Source organism: Carcharhinus amblyrhynchos, chromosome 26, assembly GCF_965287045.1.
Source record: "Carcharhinus amblyrhynchos chromosome 26, sCarAmb.v2.hapA, whole genome shotgun sequence".
Classification (NCBI taxonomy): Eukaryota; Metazoa; Chordata; class Chondrichthyes; order Carcharhiniformes; family Carcharhinidae; genus Carcharhinus; species Carcharhinus amblyrhynchos.
In genome coordinates, this window is record NC_137349.1 from 19037089 (window position 1) to 19054043 (window position 16955).

Genomic DNA, 16955 nt, shown 5'->3' on the forward strand with positions numbered 1-16955 from the left:
ACTCCTGGTTTATTTCTTCCAGTGGAGTTGTTTCTGAAATAGCTTGCATGTTCTCTGCTTTGATAGCATTATGAAGCTTGTTGTGCAGCACGCAGCAGTTTTCCCAGATACGGTTCAGCAAGGTGTTACTGTGCGCTATTTTATATGGGAATGCTGTCTGGCCAGTTTTCAGGTGTGAGCGAGTGTGTGCTGGCTTTGATATATTCCAACCCTAACCTGATTGGACTAACGCAACAGGTTGTTGATGCGTGACTTGTGACAGGCGGATCTTGTCAAAGGTCTTCTCTGGTGCCTAAACACAACACCACAATTCGCTCTCTGTCTACTCTCATCAAAGGATGTCTGCAGTGATGTTAAAAGACAGCTTCCCATCAGCAGGCAGGTGTATGAAGTTAATTGGGAAGAAAGTCCACTTCCCAGAGCTCCTAAGGTAATATCCAGCAGTTTATAAAGATTTAGAGATATGCAGTGGTTCATAAAATGCTGTTGAGTTCTGGTGTTATTATTTGTGTGTTACAGATGTAGCTAATAGAATCGTAACACTTTACCCTTTTCAATGTAAGCAAGACCATTTACCCCACCTTTTCAATGTTAGTCAGATGATTACAGTGCAATAACAACTTGTTAGATTGGTTATGCTTGGTTTAAAAATAACCAGCAATTTTATCTGCTCACATTCCTGTGATGGTTAAGCAATTTTAACCTGTAGACTGGGAAAGGCACAGCTACCGCTGTTAGTCAGGGGAACAAGAGGAGTGCTATAGCTGACCTAGTGTCCCAGATTAACGAGGGAATGAGGAGGAGAAAGGTCAGGCAAGTATGTGTATAAGTAAGTTTACATGCTGCCCTTGTAGGTTATAACTACACAGGAACCCCTCGGTGGCTCTAACCTCGATACTCTCTCCTCTAATCGAATTTTACTTTACTTTCTTTGTCGTTTTGAGGGATGCAGTTCCGTTCTGCCCAGTTGCCAACATTTATCCTTCAATCAGAGCCTGCACTCAGGCTTTCTGATCCTTGTCGCTTCACCATGTGTGAAAGCTTGCTGTGCACCAAATGTGTGTTCCTGTAAAACATGTGGAGTAACCTAATCATGAAAGTGTTTTTCATTTCCCTTGCTGCATTGTCTGTGTTGTATAGGAACTGACTGTTTACAATCTTTACAGACTCCGTTTCATTTTAAAAAGCCTTGTCAGAATAATTTTAGGAATATTGTGCTGTTTGGCAAAAAATGTCTGTAGTTGAGTTCAGTGATATTGATGTGAACTAACAAGCAATTCATTTCTAAAATGAAGAGTGGGCACAAGATATCAGCAGCAACTAAGAAGCTGATTTCTCCAGAGTACAAACTAAATTCTGTGAATAAGCAGAGCTGTTTAGAATTTCCTGTCAAATCTCACTTGTGAAGAATGATTTGATTTATTATTGTCACATGTATTAGCGTACAGTGAAAAGTATTGTTTCTTGCGCGCTACACAGGCAAAGAAATACCATTCATAGAAAAGGAGAGGGTGCAAAATGGTAGTGTTACGGTCATAGCTAGAGTGCAGGGAAAGATCCACTTGAGGTAGGTAGCATTGTTAGAGAGTGTAAGAGCAGAGAATGAGAGTAGAAGATAGAATTAGAGGCTATGCTAGGGACAGCTTGCAAGAAGTCACCTGAGAATTTTATGCGTGCTGTTTTCATGCAGTCAAATTTACAGAATGTTGTTGAATTGAATGGGTTCGTGGGCACAACTTGAACTTCTGGGATTTCTAAGTTAAGAATTCTGTCCATTTAGAGGAGACCTCTTCAGTGGTAGATGGGGTTCCCATCCCAGAGTGAAGCTATTCCAGGGAATTTTCTTCTCTGAATACAATGATTTTATTGAACTTTAACCTGATGTTTCCTAACTTCTGCGTGCCTCACAATCACTGCTAGAGTGCATCCCCCTCCCTCACCCCCATCGGGGTCACTATCAGTTATTTTGAGCTATGTTAATAACTATTAAAACCACCAGGCTAGCTTTCTTGTAGGTAGAATGTAAGTGGAGCTCCATTTTCCAAATTATCCTGGCTTGAATCTCTGAGACGGAGTAGAGGCTCGCAGTGAGACCTTTTAAGTTTGGTTTTCGGGCCTCTGTTTTTAAATCAATGCAGTATTTCTATCCCAGCAGAGGCAATGCTCCCTCCAAACCTTGAGTGTCAGCCTCATGGGACTTTGATTTGATTTATTGTCACATGTATTAGTATAAGTATATTGTTTCTTGTGCACTATACAGACAAGGCATACAGTTCATAGGGAACGAAAGGTGGAAGTGCAGAATGTAGGGTTACAGTCATAGCTAGGGTGAAGAGAAAGATCAACTTAGTGAGAGGTAGGCCCATTCAAAAGTCTGATAGCAGCAGGGAAGAAGCTGTTCTTGAGTCAGTTGGTATGTGACCTCAGCCTTCTATATCTTTTTCCCAACGGAAGAAGGTGGAAGAGAGAATGTCCAGGATGTGTGGATCCTTAATTATGCTGGCTGCTTTGCCAAGGTAGCATGAATTGTAGACAGAGTCCATGGATGGGAGGCTGGTTTGCACGATGGTTTCTAACCTGGGGAGCTAACGCTTTCTGGGCTGGTCATAGTTTGGTCTGGTGAACATAAATTTTCTGGGCAGACAGGGGCAGTTGAGATCAAACGTTCTCTTTGCCGCCACTTCTTTACCCCCTGACTGGGCTTGATCCTTTGCTCTCTATCTCTCTACTCGAGGCTCGCTCTCAGGCTCTGTGCTAACAGGACAGAGTGGAGGGGGGGAGGGAAACAGTGATGTTCGTGAGCGTGCTTCGTGTGTGCCACCGTGATGTAAACATTCCTGTTGGTAATCTCCGACCTCGTTTTGTGGCTGGGATTCTCCAGTGCAGCTGAAAGTGAATGGAGTTTTGGCTGGAACGCCAAATTCTGTTCCCACTGGCAGCAGGGCTGGCACAGATGAAGTTGGAGAATCCCACCATCTATATCATCAAGCTGCAGCAGACCGGGATTGCTGTGTGACAACACAATCATCCATTACCATCCTGTTAATGAACTCTGGCCTCTGGGTGTAGATTAATGGACTTTTATAAAGTTCTAACACTGATTGCTTTTGAGGACACATCAGTTAGTCTCCAGGCCGTTCTTACTTGTTGGCTTTCTGGGTACAAAGAGTCCTAGTAGAATATTTTCATACTGTCTGTGTCATGTAAACCTTAGATTGTTACACTTCTGAATGGAAAAGTGTGTTAGCTCACCAAACCAGTCCCTGCATCTATTATGTCTAATGGTGGATACATGCCTTTTGTTTGCCTGATGTTGAACTGTTTTATATTTGACAAGCAATGTTGCTCTTGGTGGAGTGTCTTAGTAGAACAGCAACAAGAGTGTGATAGCATCTGAAGTGTTGAACGTAGTCGATTGCTGACTCTTGTGTTGGGAATTCTGGTGGCATATTTCTCACCGGGCATTAATGTATGCACTCTATGTGCAGTGTTGGTGATTCGGAGATCATAGGTTGGCATGTACTATTTTAAAGAAAAATGTACTGTGGTTTTAGACCCCCTAATGGGGGCAGGCTAGTTTGCTGACCCCCCCCTCCCCCCTTGTCTCTGGGCCTTTTTCCCCAGAGTGAAATGACAGGGTTAGGGAAAGGAGGTAGATGGACCAGCAGGGCTAATTCCCTGCAAGTGGTGGTGGCTGGTTAAGACATTTTAAGACCGATTTTTGTCCAGATGGCAACTGGAGATTCAAGGCCTGTGATGGCTATTACTACACACAGACTCTGACCATTTAACAGGATCAATAACACAATACTGTGGATCGTTTTGGTTCTGCGTGTCACGCCAAATTATTACTGCTGTACAAGTACCTCCTTCAGACCAACATATGGAAGTCACTTTTTTTAAATTCATTCATGGCACGTGGGTGTCGTTGGCTGGGCCAGCATTCATTGCCCATCCCTAGTTACCCGAGGGCAGTTAAGAGTCAACCACATTCTGTAGGTCTGGAGTCACATGTAAGTCAGACCAGGTAAGGATGGCTGATTTCCTTCCCTAAAGGACATTAGTGAATGAGATGGGTTTTTATGACAATTGACAATGGTTTTATGGCCATCAGTAGATTCTCAATTCCAGATTTTTTTTATATATTGAATTCAATTTCCACCATCTGCCGTGGTGGGATTCGAACACTGATCCCTAGAAAATTAGTGGAGTTTCTGGATTAGTCTAGCGTTAATACCACTGGGCCATCACGTCCCAAGGGAGTGTTACATCACCACCTCACACTGCTGTACATTAGAAACACAAATCACACCTCTTTTATGTTGTGCCATGCATCTGTCTCATAACACCAGTGTTATTGGGGACTAGGCCTCTTGCCTGGAAGAGGCCTTCCAGTGGCAGACCCCGTAGCATTGGTTCTCCTGGCAGGCAAATCCTTTCCTCCCACCTTCAGCTCAAGCCACGAGTTACCCCTTGGGGAGCTTCCCTCTCTACCTTGGTGACAGGCTACTAATGAAATAGCAGTAAGAAGTCTCACAACGCCAGGTTAAAGTCCAACAGGTTTACTTGGAATCACAAGTTTTCAGAGTGCCGCTCCTTCAGCTGAGTCTTGTCGATATGCATGATCTTCTTGGAGATCCTCTCTACTTTGAGCCGGCCATTTGTGTTGTTGATGGTAGCCATGACGTGGAGCTGCCGGTGTTGGACTAGGTTGGAGTACAGTAAGTTTCTTATCACACTCCCCCTGATGAAGGAGCAGTGCTCCGAAAGCTCCTGATTCCAAATAAACCTGCTGGACTTTAACCTGGTGTTGTGAGATTTCTTACTGTGCCCACCCCAGTCCAATGCCAGCATCTCCACATCGTGAAATTGCAGAGAGGGCCCCCTCCATCTTAGTGGGCCCGCACTCCCTCACCTGAAAAGGAGGCTCTGCTGCTACTATGTCACAGCATGGCCACAAACAGGTCAAACTGGTGCTGCAATTAGAGAAGTCGCAGACAGGTCAGTGTTGCCCACAAATGTCGGCCCTTGACCCTGACGGTGAGGTTCTGAAGCCCACAGGGAAAATCCCAGCCGTTCACTTTGACATTGCGACTCCAGCATGTCTTCAACCCCTGCATTTCAGCAACCTTTCGTCAGAGGCTGGTTAACTCTAACAATTTTAACATGTCTGTACATGCTTTCCACATGTGTGGTTAGAAATGGCTACAAATAGTTGACTACAATTTATAAGAAAGCTGCCAGATCATTCGGGAAATAGCGCTGACCTCGACTGCTGCACTCACCTGCCCTACATTCCTGTTGACGTCAGTAAGTGGAGGAAGACGAAACCTTGTGTTCTTGCTGTTTAGCCTGTGGGACAGTTCCCCTGTTGGTGTAGGCAATGAGAGACAAGCAGCATAACTAACTGCTGCTGGTGAAAAGTTTAGTCTTGAAGAATTAATGATCAAAATTATTTGTCGAGCTGGAAAAGAATATCCTTTTCCTAACTCAATTTTTCTTGGCAGTTTGTTTGGCTTAAGATCTGCTTTTCTTTATTTTGAAGTAAGGTTGATATTTTGCTTTTGTTTTCTGATGTTTTGCTGACAGAAATGGGACGTGGAGAGATGTTCAGAATGATCAACAGCTTTCCGCACCGGGGCCGTCCAAAATTTTTAAGGAATGGGCGGCACAGCAGTTAGCACTGCTGCCTCACGGTGCCAGGGACCCAAGTTCAGTTCCTGCCTTGGGCTCATCAATGTGCTCTGGTTTCCTCCCATACTCCAAAGATGTGTGAGTTAGGCTGATTGGCCGTGCTAAAGTTGTCCCTTGGTGTCAGGAGGAATTAGAGGATTGAATATGTGAGTTATGGGGATAGGATCTGGGTGAGATTGTTGTCAGTGCAGGCTTGATGGGCCAAATGGCCTCCTTCAGCAATGTAGGGATTCTGAGTGTAGAACCGTCATTATTTATGATGCTGCCTTTCACTCCCTATCCAGTTAAATCACACAAAGAAGGAAATGTATGATTTTTAAAAAAAAAATTCATTCAAGAGAGATTAGTTCATTCAAAGCATATTAATAAGGTTGAAAGAGTACAGAGAAGGTTTACAAGGATGTTGCCAGGACTTGAGAAACTGAGTTACAGAGAAAGGCTGAATAGGTTAGGACTTTATTCCCTGGAGCGTAAAAGGATGAGGGGAGATTTGATAGAGGTGTATAAAAGTATGATGGGTATTGATAGAGTGAATGCAAGCAGGCTTTTTCCACTGAGGCTAGGGGAGAAAAAAAACTAGAGGACATGGGTTAAGGGTGAAGAGGGAAAAGTTTTTAAAGGGAATATTAGGGGAAGGTTCTTTACACAGAGAATGGTGGGTGTGTGGAATGAGCTGCCAGATGAAGTGGTAAATGTGGGCTCACTTTTAACATTTAAGGAAAAACTTGGACAGGTACATGGATGAAAGGGGTGTGGAGGGATATAGTCCAGGTACAGGTCAGTGGGACTAGACAGAAAAATGGTTTGGCACAGCCCAGAAGGGCCAAAAGGCCTGTTTGTGCTGTAGTGTTCTATGGTTGGCTAGGTAAGCATTTATTACATGTCTATGAAATACTGTTTTGACATCAACAGAGTATTGTATCTCTTTCTGGACTTGGGAAGGATGTGAAGGCATTTAGAGATGGTGTAAAAGATTCATGAGAATGGTTCTAGGATGCGGAACCACGGTTACGTACGCTGATTGGAGAATCTGGGACTGTTCTCCTGTGGTGAAGAGAAGATTTAAGAAGAGTTTTGATTGAGGAACTGGCCAAAATAGATGAGGAGAAACCAAAAGATCAAGAACCTGAGGACGCAAAATGACCAAAAAAAAAACAATGGCAACAAAAGTTTTTTTAAAACATTGAATGGTTAGGACTGAGAATGAGTTTGGAGGCAGATTCAATCAAGGCCTTCAGATAGTTATCCACTTTCTCTTTGGGAGAGAATTTACAATACAATGGTGGTGGAACTCGGTGAATTTCTCTTGCAGAGAGTCACCATTAAGTGGTGCTGTGGGTAATATCCTTATCAGAAGCTCCAGACTGAAGCCCCACTCCCAACTTGATGGCCAAGGAAGGTGAATTCACAGCGCAACCAAACTGGTTGAGTATCAGCTTGTATGTTCTTCCAGCACACGCCCATGAAACTGGTAAGAGCAGGAGAGATTTCTATCAACCTTGTGATGGAGGGAGGCTCCACCCTCACTATCAATGCCTACAACGTACATAGAATTGGATCTCTACAGTGCAGAAAGAGGCCATTGAGCTTGCATCAACTCTGACAGAGTATCTTACTCAGGCCCTATGCCCATAACCACACAAATTTACCCTGCTAATCTCCCTAACCTACACATCTTGGAACACTAAGGGGCAAATCAACCTGACCTGCGCATCTTTGGATTGTGGGAGGAAACCCACACAAACATGGGGAGAATATGCAAGTGCCACAGTGACCCAAGACTGGAATTAAACCTAGTGCTGTGAGGCAGCATTGTGCCATCATGCAAACGTGTATGTTGCCACAGCAACTTGGAATCCTTGGAAAGCTGGTGTGGATCTGATTAGTGTTGACAAGGTGGGGTTTGCCCTCCATTCTGGCAGAGATGACCTGAGTCTTTGCCCTCCCCATGTGAAGTTGTGGTGCTGTGGGTCAGACCTGCCTTTGGGCAGAGAACTCTCAGGTATACAAAGTGCCACTCAGATTCTGACTATTGCTGACCTCTGCTCCATTGATAGGAGATTGACCGAGGCTACTAGAGGTTTCTGATCTTAAGTACCTTGTGAATAAAGCTTTACAAGTTTTTTTTTTGTTTTAGAAATGAGCATTTTCTCCAGCCAAATAACTCAACTCAAGCTGCTACATCTAGACAACCACTTATATGCCCCTTCCACCCTCATCACTCCTACCTCTTAATTCTATTCCTTTCTGCCTTTGGAACTACCTTCCAAAGTCATGGCCATGATGTGACTCTTGCTTCAAGAGCTTCTAATGACTTTGACCTTTCACCATGCTTACAGTCCCTTTATTTCCACCCCCGCCATCCATGTATCCAGCCTTCAACTCAACATCTACCTTTCCTGTCCTTCCCAAGGTGAAGAAGAAGAAGAAACTTGTATTTATATTGTGACTTCCACAAACTTGATACACAGCAATATGATTTACAGTCAGTTATTTTTATTCATTCAAGTGATGTGGGCATCACTGGGTAGGCCAGCATTTGTTGCCCATCCCTAATTGCCCTTGAAGGTGATGGTGAGCTGTTTTGTTGAACTGCTGCCATCCATGTTGTGTGGCTACTCCCACAGTGTTGTTGAGGAAGGAGTTCCAGGGTTTTAACCCAGCGACAGTGAAGGAATGCGATTATATTTCCAAGTCAGGATGGTGAATGGTTTGGTGGGTGACTTCTAGATGGTGGTGTTGCCTTGAATCTGTTACTCTTGTCCTTCTCAATGATGGCAGTCTTGGGGTTTGGAGCTGCTGGTGAAGGATCTTTGGTGTACTGTAAAGGTGTTAGGAAAACTCCTACGCCCCAACACTAAAGTTCTTGGTATTTGAGCAAATACCATTAATGTGAACATTATTTTTATTTTCTGTGTTTTCAATGGTTAGTTCATATTGAGCCACCTGAATCTACAATATTAATATTTGACCAATGGTTCTTTTATTGTGAACTCTTATTGTTGTGTGTATCTAGGAAGTAGAATCAACAAACTGTGGATTTTATTGCACGTGGGCTGCACTTAAAAAATCTGAGCTGTGTGCAGTAGTTGAGGACATGAACCAAACTCACAACTAACCTGATAGTGATACTGAGCAATTCCAAATTGATCTGTTAATGTAATATTAGGGCAGCACAGTGGTTAGCACTGCTGCCTCACAGAATCAGGGATCCGGGTTCAATTCTAGCCTTGGGTGACTGTCTGTCTGTCTGTCTGTTTGTGTGGAGTTTGCACGTTCTCTCTGTGTCTGCGTGGGTTTCCTCCGGGCACTCAGGTTTCCTCCCACAGTCCAAAGATGTGCATGTTAGATGGATTTACCAAGCTAAATTGACCCGTAGTGTCAGGGAGATTAGCAGGGTAAATATGTGGGGTTGCAGGAATAGGACCTGGATGGGAATGTGATCGGTGCAGACTCAATGGGCAAAATCACCTCCTTTTGTACTGTAGAGATTCTATGATCTGTTATAAGGGTCCATGTTGCCTCAGGAAGAGGTCAGAGACTTCAATGGTTGAACAATAACTTTATTATTAACATGTAACTACACACATTACATACCGGATAGAATCCTGATGACAGGTGCATCTTCTACCACTACACTAACTACTCTCACTCTGCATCATGTGGAAGGTTTTGTTTCCCCAGTTCCATATTAACTTAGTCCCAAACACCTTAATTCTATAATATCCTGCTTCTGATCTGCACACATCTGAGTTTGTTTATGAACAAACGATCTACCTGCAAAGTCCAGGAATAGCATCAAGAGCAGTAACGTTACTGGGCCAGTCAGTGAAGTTGTTGATTCGTGATATCCAAGTCTAGCAATCTTCCTGGCAAGACTTTTCCTTCCAATACTGTATAGTGACACAATTTGTGGATTTCTTTCCCTATTATTCCCAGTGTAGAGCTGGAGTGATGTTCATTTTTGGGCTGTCTGTAACCAATCACATACTAAAAGGTTTTGCACAGATCACCCTCAAACAGAAAACAAAGCACAAAAATAAAATCACTTTAGCATTGATTGGTTTAAACTTTGGATATTTACACAGGGTGAAGGTAGAAGCCAAAATATTCTGAACTTAAAACAAACTTTAAGTTTAGCATCATAATGAATTAATTGGACAATACAATGTTTTGTTTTGTCAGGGCAAGTTCTGATGTTCATCAAATTTTGTGCGTCACATGCTTTGTTTATATATTTAAAAAAACCCCAATGACACCAGATTTAAACAAGATGCAACTTTTCCTTTTTTGAGGTTTCCAACAATGGACATGGGGAAAGTTTTCATTCTTGCTGCCTGGCTAACCCGCTCTGGGGAGAAGGTAGAATGCAGGATGTGGCAGAGCCCTGAGTGACTGAATGCAACTTCAGGATTTCCCCACAAGCCCCATCTCCTGAAGTTGCAGGTAGCTTCAGAGGGGTAGCAACAGTGATCATTTTGTCCCCCGACTCCACCCTGTCCAAATCCAACCCAGTGGGAAGACCAGTGAAGTTCAGGGGATGTTGGCGAACAGGCTTCAGAGATTCAGGGAAAGGAGTCCTGGAACAGCACAGGGAGGAATCAAAATTGCTACACTAAAAGTTTTTTTAAAGTTTATTAGTGACTCCAGTAGACTTGCTTTAACACTAATGAAGTTACTGTGAAAATTCCCTAGTCGCCGCACTCCAGCACCTGTTCAGGTACACTGAGGGAGAATTTATCGTGGCCAATGCACCTAGCCAGCATGTCTTTCACCTGTGGGAGGAAACTGGAGCACCTGGAGGTAACCCAGACAGATACTGGGAGAACATGCAGACTCCGCACGGACAGTAACCCAAGCTGAGAATCTAACCCGGGTCCCTGGCACTGAGGCAGCAGTGCTATCCACTCTGCCACCCATATAGGGCACGGAGACCTGAGAGGTATTGCTTTGTTAATAACACAGGAAGAGCAATTAATGGGTCACATGATGGTGCAATATGGTTGGTCTTGGTCACTTGTTGAGTGTTTGCTTTGCAAAGCTGTTACAGATTGAGCGCGATGCTGGGATATTCCCCGGAGCACCTCTCTGAGCTTGCTGATTTGAGATTTTCTCATTTTGCAGCAACTGCCCCCATGAGATTGGACTGATGGCTGAAAAACAGAAGAAGAATAAAAAGAAACTGCAAATGCAATCAAAGGTGTCCAGCCTGGAAACGGATTCCATTTTGCCTGAGATTCAGCAGCAAGAGCGAACAACGCAACTCACCAGGTGACGTACACAATTTCTATTGCCTGTGCATCTCTTGAAATAATGCTGGACATGGTTGAATATTGTGTTTTTTTTTAAAAGTTCGGAGATTCAGGGAAAGGACTCCTGGAGCAGCAAAGGGAGGGATCAAAATTGCTACACTGACAGTTTTTAAAGTTTATTAGTGTGACAAGTAGGCTGCAATGAAGTTACTGTGAAAATTCCCGAGTCACCACACCTGTTCAGACACATTGAGGGAGAACCTAGCCAACATGTCTTTCACTTGTGGGAGGAAACTAGAGCACCTGGAGGAAACCCAGACAGATACTGGGAGAACATTTATGGGATGTGGACATTGCTGAATGGACCTTGTTATTGCCCTTGAGAAGGTTGTGGTGAACTGCTTTCTTGAATGACCTCTTTCCCTGAGTGTAGGTGCACCCACAGTGTTCAGGAGGGATTTTTGATCCTGCTACAATGAGGGAACGGTGATATTTCCAAGCCAAGTGGAACCTCCCCAGGTAGTGGTGATCTCAGATATATGTTACCCTTGTCCTTCTCGATCAGAAATGGGTAACCTCGGCTAGTGAGTAGGCTGGACTCTTGAATAAGATTGAATACAGATAATACACTCCAAATATTTCATAAGTTATAGAAAATGCTTAATTATTTCATAATACATCAACTTCAACTTCAAACAGTAAAAACAAAAAATATTAACACTTTGGGTGCAGAGGGAGCACATGGTTCTCAACGTAGTATGCAACCAGCATGCACCGCATTTCATACTCGTAGGAAAGAAGCTACACAGATGGGAACCAGAAGAATGTAGCAACTCTGCCTGAGCAACATGTCTTCAGCTGCAATCAGACCCCTGATGGGCTGCAGGTTGCCCACCATTGCTCCAGATGGTAGTGACTGTGGGTTGGAAGGTGCTGCCTAAAGAGCCTTGGTGAGTTGCTGCAGTGCATCATGTAGGTGGTACACGCGGGATCACTGTACACCAGTGGTGGAGGGATTGAATGTCTGTTGGAAGGGATCCCAGTCAAGCGGGCTGCTTTGTCCTGGATGACATTGGGCTGCATTAATCCAGTATTCCATCACGCTCCTGATCTGTGTCTTGTAGATGGTCGACAGGCTTTGGGGTTCAGAAGGTGAGTTACTCGTCAAAGACTCTGAGCTGCTCTTAGCCACGGTATTTGTATGGTTAGTCTAGTTCAGTTTGTGGCCAATGGTAACCTCCAGGATGTTGACAGCGGGGGATTCAGCGATGGTTAGATTCCCTCTTGTTGGAGATAGTTATTGCCTGGTACTTGTACGGCAAGAACGTTATTTGCCACTTATCAGCCTAAGCCTGGACATTGTCCAGGCCTTGCTGCATTTGGACATGGACTGCTTCAATAGAGGATTCAGGAATGGTGCCGAACATTGTACAACTATCAGCGAACATCCCGCTTCTGACCTTGTGATGGAAGCACAATCATTGAAACAGCTGAAGATGGTTGGGCCTAGAACACTACCCTAAATTGCTGTCCTGATTGAGATGATTAACCCCCAACTTTTACAGCCATCTTCCACTCTGCTAGGTTTGACTCCAAGTGGAGAGTTTTCCCATTATTTCCATTGACTAGGCTCCCTGGTGTCACATTAGGTTAGATGCTGCCTTGATGTCAAGGGCAGTCACTCTCTCCTCGTCTCTGGAGTTCAGCTCTTTTGTCCATGTTTGAACCAAAGCTTTAATGTCAAGAAACTGAGTGTCCATGAGCAACTTTTAGCAGAGCAAGTGCTTCTTGATAACATTGACCCCTTCCACCATGTTACTGATGATTGAGAGTGGGCCAAGTGGATGGCCCACACTAGATTTGTGGTGCTTTGTGTACAGGACATACCTGGGCAATTTTCCACATTGCCGGGTAGATGCCTGTAATCGCAGAAGGAGGCAGTCTGCACCGATCACAATCCCACCCAGGCCCTATCCCCATAGCCCCTTGCAGTTACTCTAACTACTCTACCTGACACCTAAGGGGCAATTTAGCATGGCCAATCCACCTAACCCATACATCTTTGGACTGTTTACAGCTGTACTGGAATAGCTTGGTCAGGGGCAAATTCTGAGGAACAGGTCTTCAGTAATATTGCCAGGGCCCAAAGGCTTTGAAGTATCCAACACCTCCAGCCGTTTCTTGATCATGTGGAGTGCTTTGATATGGCTGAAGACTAGCATTTCTGATGTTGGGAACCACTGGAGGAGGCAGAGATGGATGATCCACTTGGTACTTCTGGTTGAAGATTGTTGAGAATGCTTCAGCCTTGCCTATTGGCTCCCCCATTATTTGAGGATGGGGTATTTGTGGGCCCTCCTCCAGTGAGTTGTTTAATTGTTCACCATGATTCATGACTGGATATGGTGGGACTGCGGAACTTTGTTCTGATCCTTTTTGGTTGTGGAATTACTTAGCTCTATTACTTGTTGCTTATGCTGTTTGATATGCACGTAACAAAATCCGGTGCCTAGGTTTCGATCCTTTTTTTCATTGGTTTTTGAGTGGTTTGGTAGCCTGCTATGGGGCTGGAGTCACATGTAGGCCAGACTGGGTAAGGACAGCAGATTTCTTTCCCTCTCAGGGAAAGGGAAACTCATCTCATTTATGAAGGACATTCGTAAATGAGATGAGTTTTCACAACAATCAGCAATGGTTTCACCATTAAACTTTTAGTTTCAGATTTGTTTTTTAGATTTTAAATTTCACCACCAACCATGGTGGGATTCGAACCCAAGTCCAAGGTGTTACCCTGGGTCTCTGGATTATCAATACGCTAATAATACCACTATGCCACCACCTCGCCATCTTACACGTTTAATGAGCTTTTGTAAAGCTAATAATTTTTTTTCTGAAAATAAATACATGTTTTAAACCAAATTCCTTGGGAGCCTGTGCAGTTTTGTTGTGCAAGCTTCTCCAGCAGATGCTAGAGAATCACTTCCAAGCTCTCAGCACTGGTCAGTCTGAAAATGAGCTGAGGTCAGAGAATTAGAGTTGTAAAGTCCTCACCTGGTCTCTAATCCACTCAAGTGTAACTCAATGGAAATGAAGGCCATCATTTAACTAGATTGTTGCTTTTTCAGATCACAGGCCATTGATTTACCTGGTTTAAAGAATGAAGATGAACCAGTCCTTGGAAGAAGGCAATCAACCTCTGCTTCGGTAAGGATCTATGTTCCATAACGACTTTGTTACATCTGTGAAAATAATGGAATTAAAGTGAATGGCACATTGCATCTGTGACGAGACTCAAAGTTAGAGATAATGGCAGGAATTGAAGGCATTATTGGTTGCTTGTTTACGCTGGAATTTGCCCTGGCCCAGGGATAGTGGTGGTGTTAGAATGTTTTACAGTGGGATTGTCCCCCGGGAAGTCTGCTGGAAACTGGCGTGACACTCATATGCATCCTGTTAACGGAATCATAAAAGCCTTAGTTAAGAAGGAGGTCATTCAGCCCATCAAGTCTGCACTGACTCTGAAAGAGCATCCTAGCCAGGCACTACCCCATACCTCATGCATTTACCCTGCCAATCCCCTAGACTACACACCTTGGGAATGTGGGAGAACATGCAAATTCTACACAATCACCCAAGGCTGGAATCGAACCCAAGTTCCTGGCGCTGTTGAGGGGTGCAGGTGAAGGTCCGTCCACTCAATTTTGTGCAGTGCCACTGGTAAAACATGCCGGGAAACACATTGGGACATTTGCAGCGTGGAGCTGGCGCTGGAAATCCAGTGCTGGGAGACGTGTCTGGGGCTAGATGCCAACCATGGGTCGTGCTAGTCCGATGTGTGAGCACACCACAAATGGAGGCAAATGCATCACATTTATTAAAGGATTGGCCTCCTAATAAACCTGCCTGTGTGGAATGGGGTTTGTATTTCTGCCCTAAGTGCCATGGAAAATCCTGATTGGCAAAAGTGGGGAAAAGGCTGTGGTCTGACCCAGATTTCTTCCTCTACCCACACAGATTGCAGTTTCTGCAACAAACTCAAGACCAGCTACTTAAAACACTTTTTTTATCCACAATTTACAACAGCTACTTGGTGTGCTTCTAAACATGTAACTCTGGGGTACATCAGATAAAAATACCTATAACAAAATTTGTATTTGTTACAAAAATTGATTTTTTTTCTCTCCTTTTTAGACAGTCAAGTCAAATGCCACGTTTCACAAGCTGTTCAAAGACATTGATGAGAATGTGATTGACAGTAAGTTTCTGTATCTGGGATGGATCAGGGTTGGGGCTTTCCAAGGCTATTGTACATCTGCATGCCACTGTTCTGTAATATCCATGTCCTGGCTTTATAAAAACCACTAATAATGAGACATGGGGAGCTGCCACAAAGTTGCATTTAACTTGATCTCAGTCTGAATACTATTTTGGTTGCGGCATCTATGACCTTTTACATTCTGAATTTGTGTAACTCCTTCATCTAACTAGACCTATTTCCTAACAGGTTTCAAATGTGCCTTGCATAAGGAAGTCCCATACCATGGCAAAATGTACGTGTCTGAAAACTACATCTGTTTTTACAGCAGCATTTTGAAAGAAACAAAGGTGCGTCTTTTTTAAAAAAACCTTTTATATTCAGCACCCTGGATAAAATTTATGGTCACAATGATGGAAAGCAATCATTTTGGTGATGGACGATGGTTGGATCTGATATCAATTTGTGTAAATCCCACCTTAAATCAAATGCTACACAAGGCATTCAACAACTTCTTCTGGGAGGAGAGGAAGTTTCTACTCCATCAGCTATTAAATTAGTGACCTAGGTATTAGAATCGTAGAACCCTCCAGTGCAAAAAGAGGCCCATCAAGTCTGCACCGACCACAATCCCACCCAGGCCCTACTCCCATATCGCTACATAGTATTACCCACTAATCTCTCTAACCTAATGATCTTAGGACACTAAGGGGCAATTTTAGTATGGCCAATCAACCTAACTCACACATCTTTGGACTGTGGGAGGAAACCCACGCAGACACGAGGAGAACGTGCAAACTCCACACAGACAGTGACCCGAGCCGGGAATCGAACCCAGGTCCCTGGAGCTGTGAAGCAGCAGTGCTAACCACTGTGCTACCGTGCCGCCTATTGATTCCTTTGTTCCCTCTTCATTGGAACAAAGAATACACGGTGTTGATCCACCAGAAGGAACTCTTCACTTGTAGGCAACAAAATAAAACAAGACTTACTCCAACTTATAGATCAAAGAAAAAGGTTTAATAAAGAAACTTTATTACTCCAACACTTCAGTCCTCACCCTGGGCCATTCCAAGCTCCCACAAACCCCAGCAGCTTCTTATTTATACTGGGTCAGCTGACCACCACATTGTTGTCTTTGGTTACATAGTTTACTGGGTCAGCTGACCCTTACAGTACGTTACCATTGGCCACACTGTAACAGATCCAATGTTATCATTGGTTGCATTCTAACACATGGAAGTGAGATGTAATCAAGAAGAGTTGCATAGATGAAATATTGCATAAAGTAGCAGAACACGGATCATAGAATTCCTACAATGCAGAACAAGGCCATTTGCCCCATCAAGTCTGCACCAACAGCAATCCCACCCAGATCTGATTCCCACATTTACCCTGCTAGTTCCCCTGACACTAAGGGTCAATTTAGCATGGTCAATCAACCTCATCCACACATCTTTAGACTGTGGGAGGAAACCAGATTACCTGAAAGAAACCCACCTAGACACAGGGAGACTCCACACACTGACTTGAGGCCAGAATTGAATCTGAATCTTTGGCATTGTGAGGCAGCAATGCTAACCACTGTGCCACCGATTAATAATGTGTTAATTTATTTCCTTCTCTCCCTCTACATTCAGCTTGTTGTTCCTGTCACAGCAGTGATTTCGTTGAAGAAGCAGAACACAGCTCTTCTAGTCCCCAACGCCCTGTCTATCAAGACCACGGAAGGAGAGAAGGTAAGTTTTGTTTTT

General features: G+C 43.9%; 1 protein-coding gene across 3 annotated transcripts in view; it reads left to right on the plus strand.

Annotated features, from left to right (window-relative positions):
• Positions 1-297: 297 nt before the first annotated feature.
• Positions 298-16955, plus strand: part of LOC145358724 (GRAM domain-containing protein 2B) — a 37547-nt gene continuing 20889 nt past the window's right edge. For 2 of the 3 annotated variants that reach the window (XM_080212972.1, XM_080212973.1), the window contains exons 1-6: positions 298-430; positions 10819-10965; positions 14072-14150; positions 15138-15201; positions 15451-15551; positions 16842-16940. In XM_080212972.1, the coding sequence (XP_080069098.1) occupies positions 339-430; positions 10819-10965; positions 14072-14150; positions 15138-15201; positions 15451-15551; positions 16842-16940 (582 nt within the window). In that variant the 5' untranslated portion in view covers positions 298-338. Of the gene's footprint in view, positions 431-741; positions 809-10818; positions 10966-14071; positions 14151-15137; positions 15202-15450; positions 15552-16841; positions 16941-16955 lie in introns of those variants that run through there. The other variant, XM_080212974.1, reaches the window with a different exon arrangement.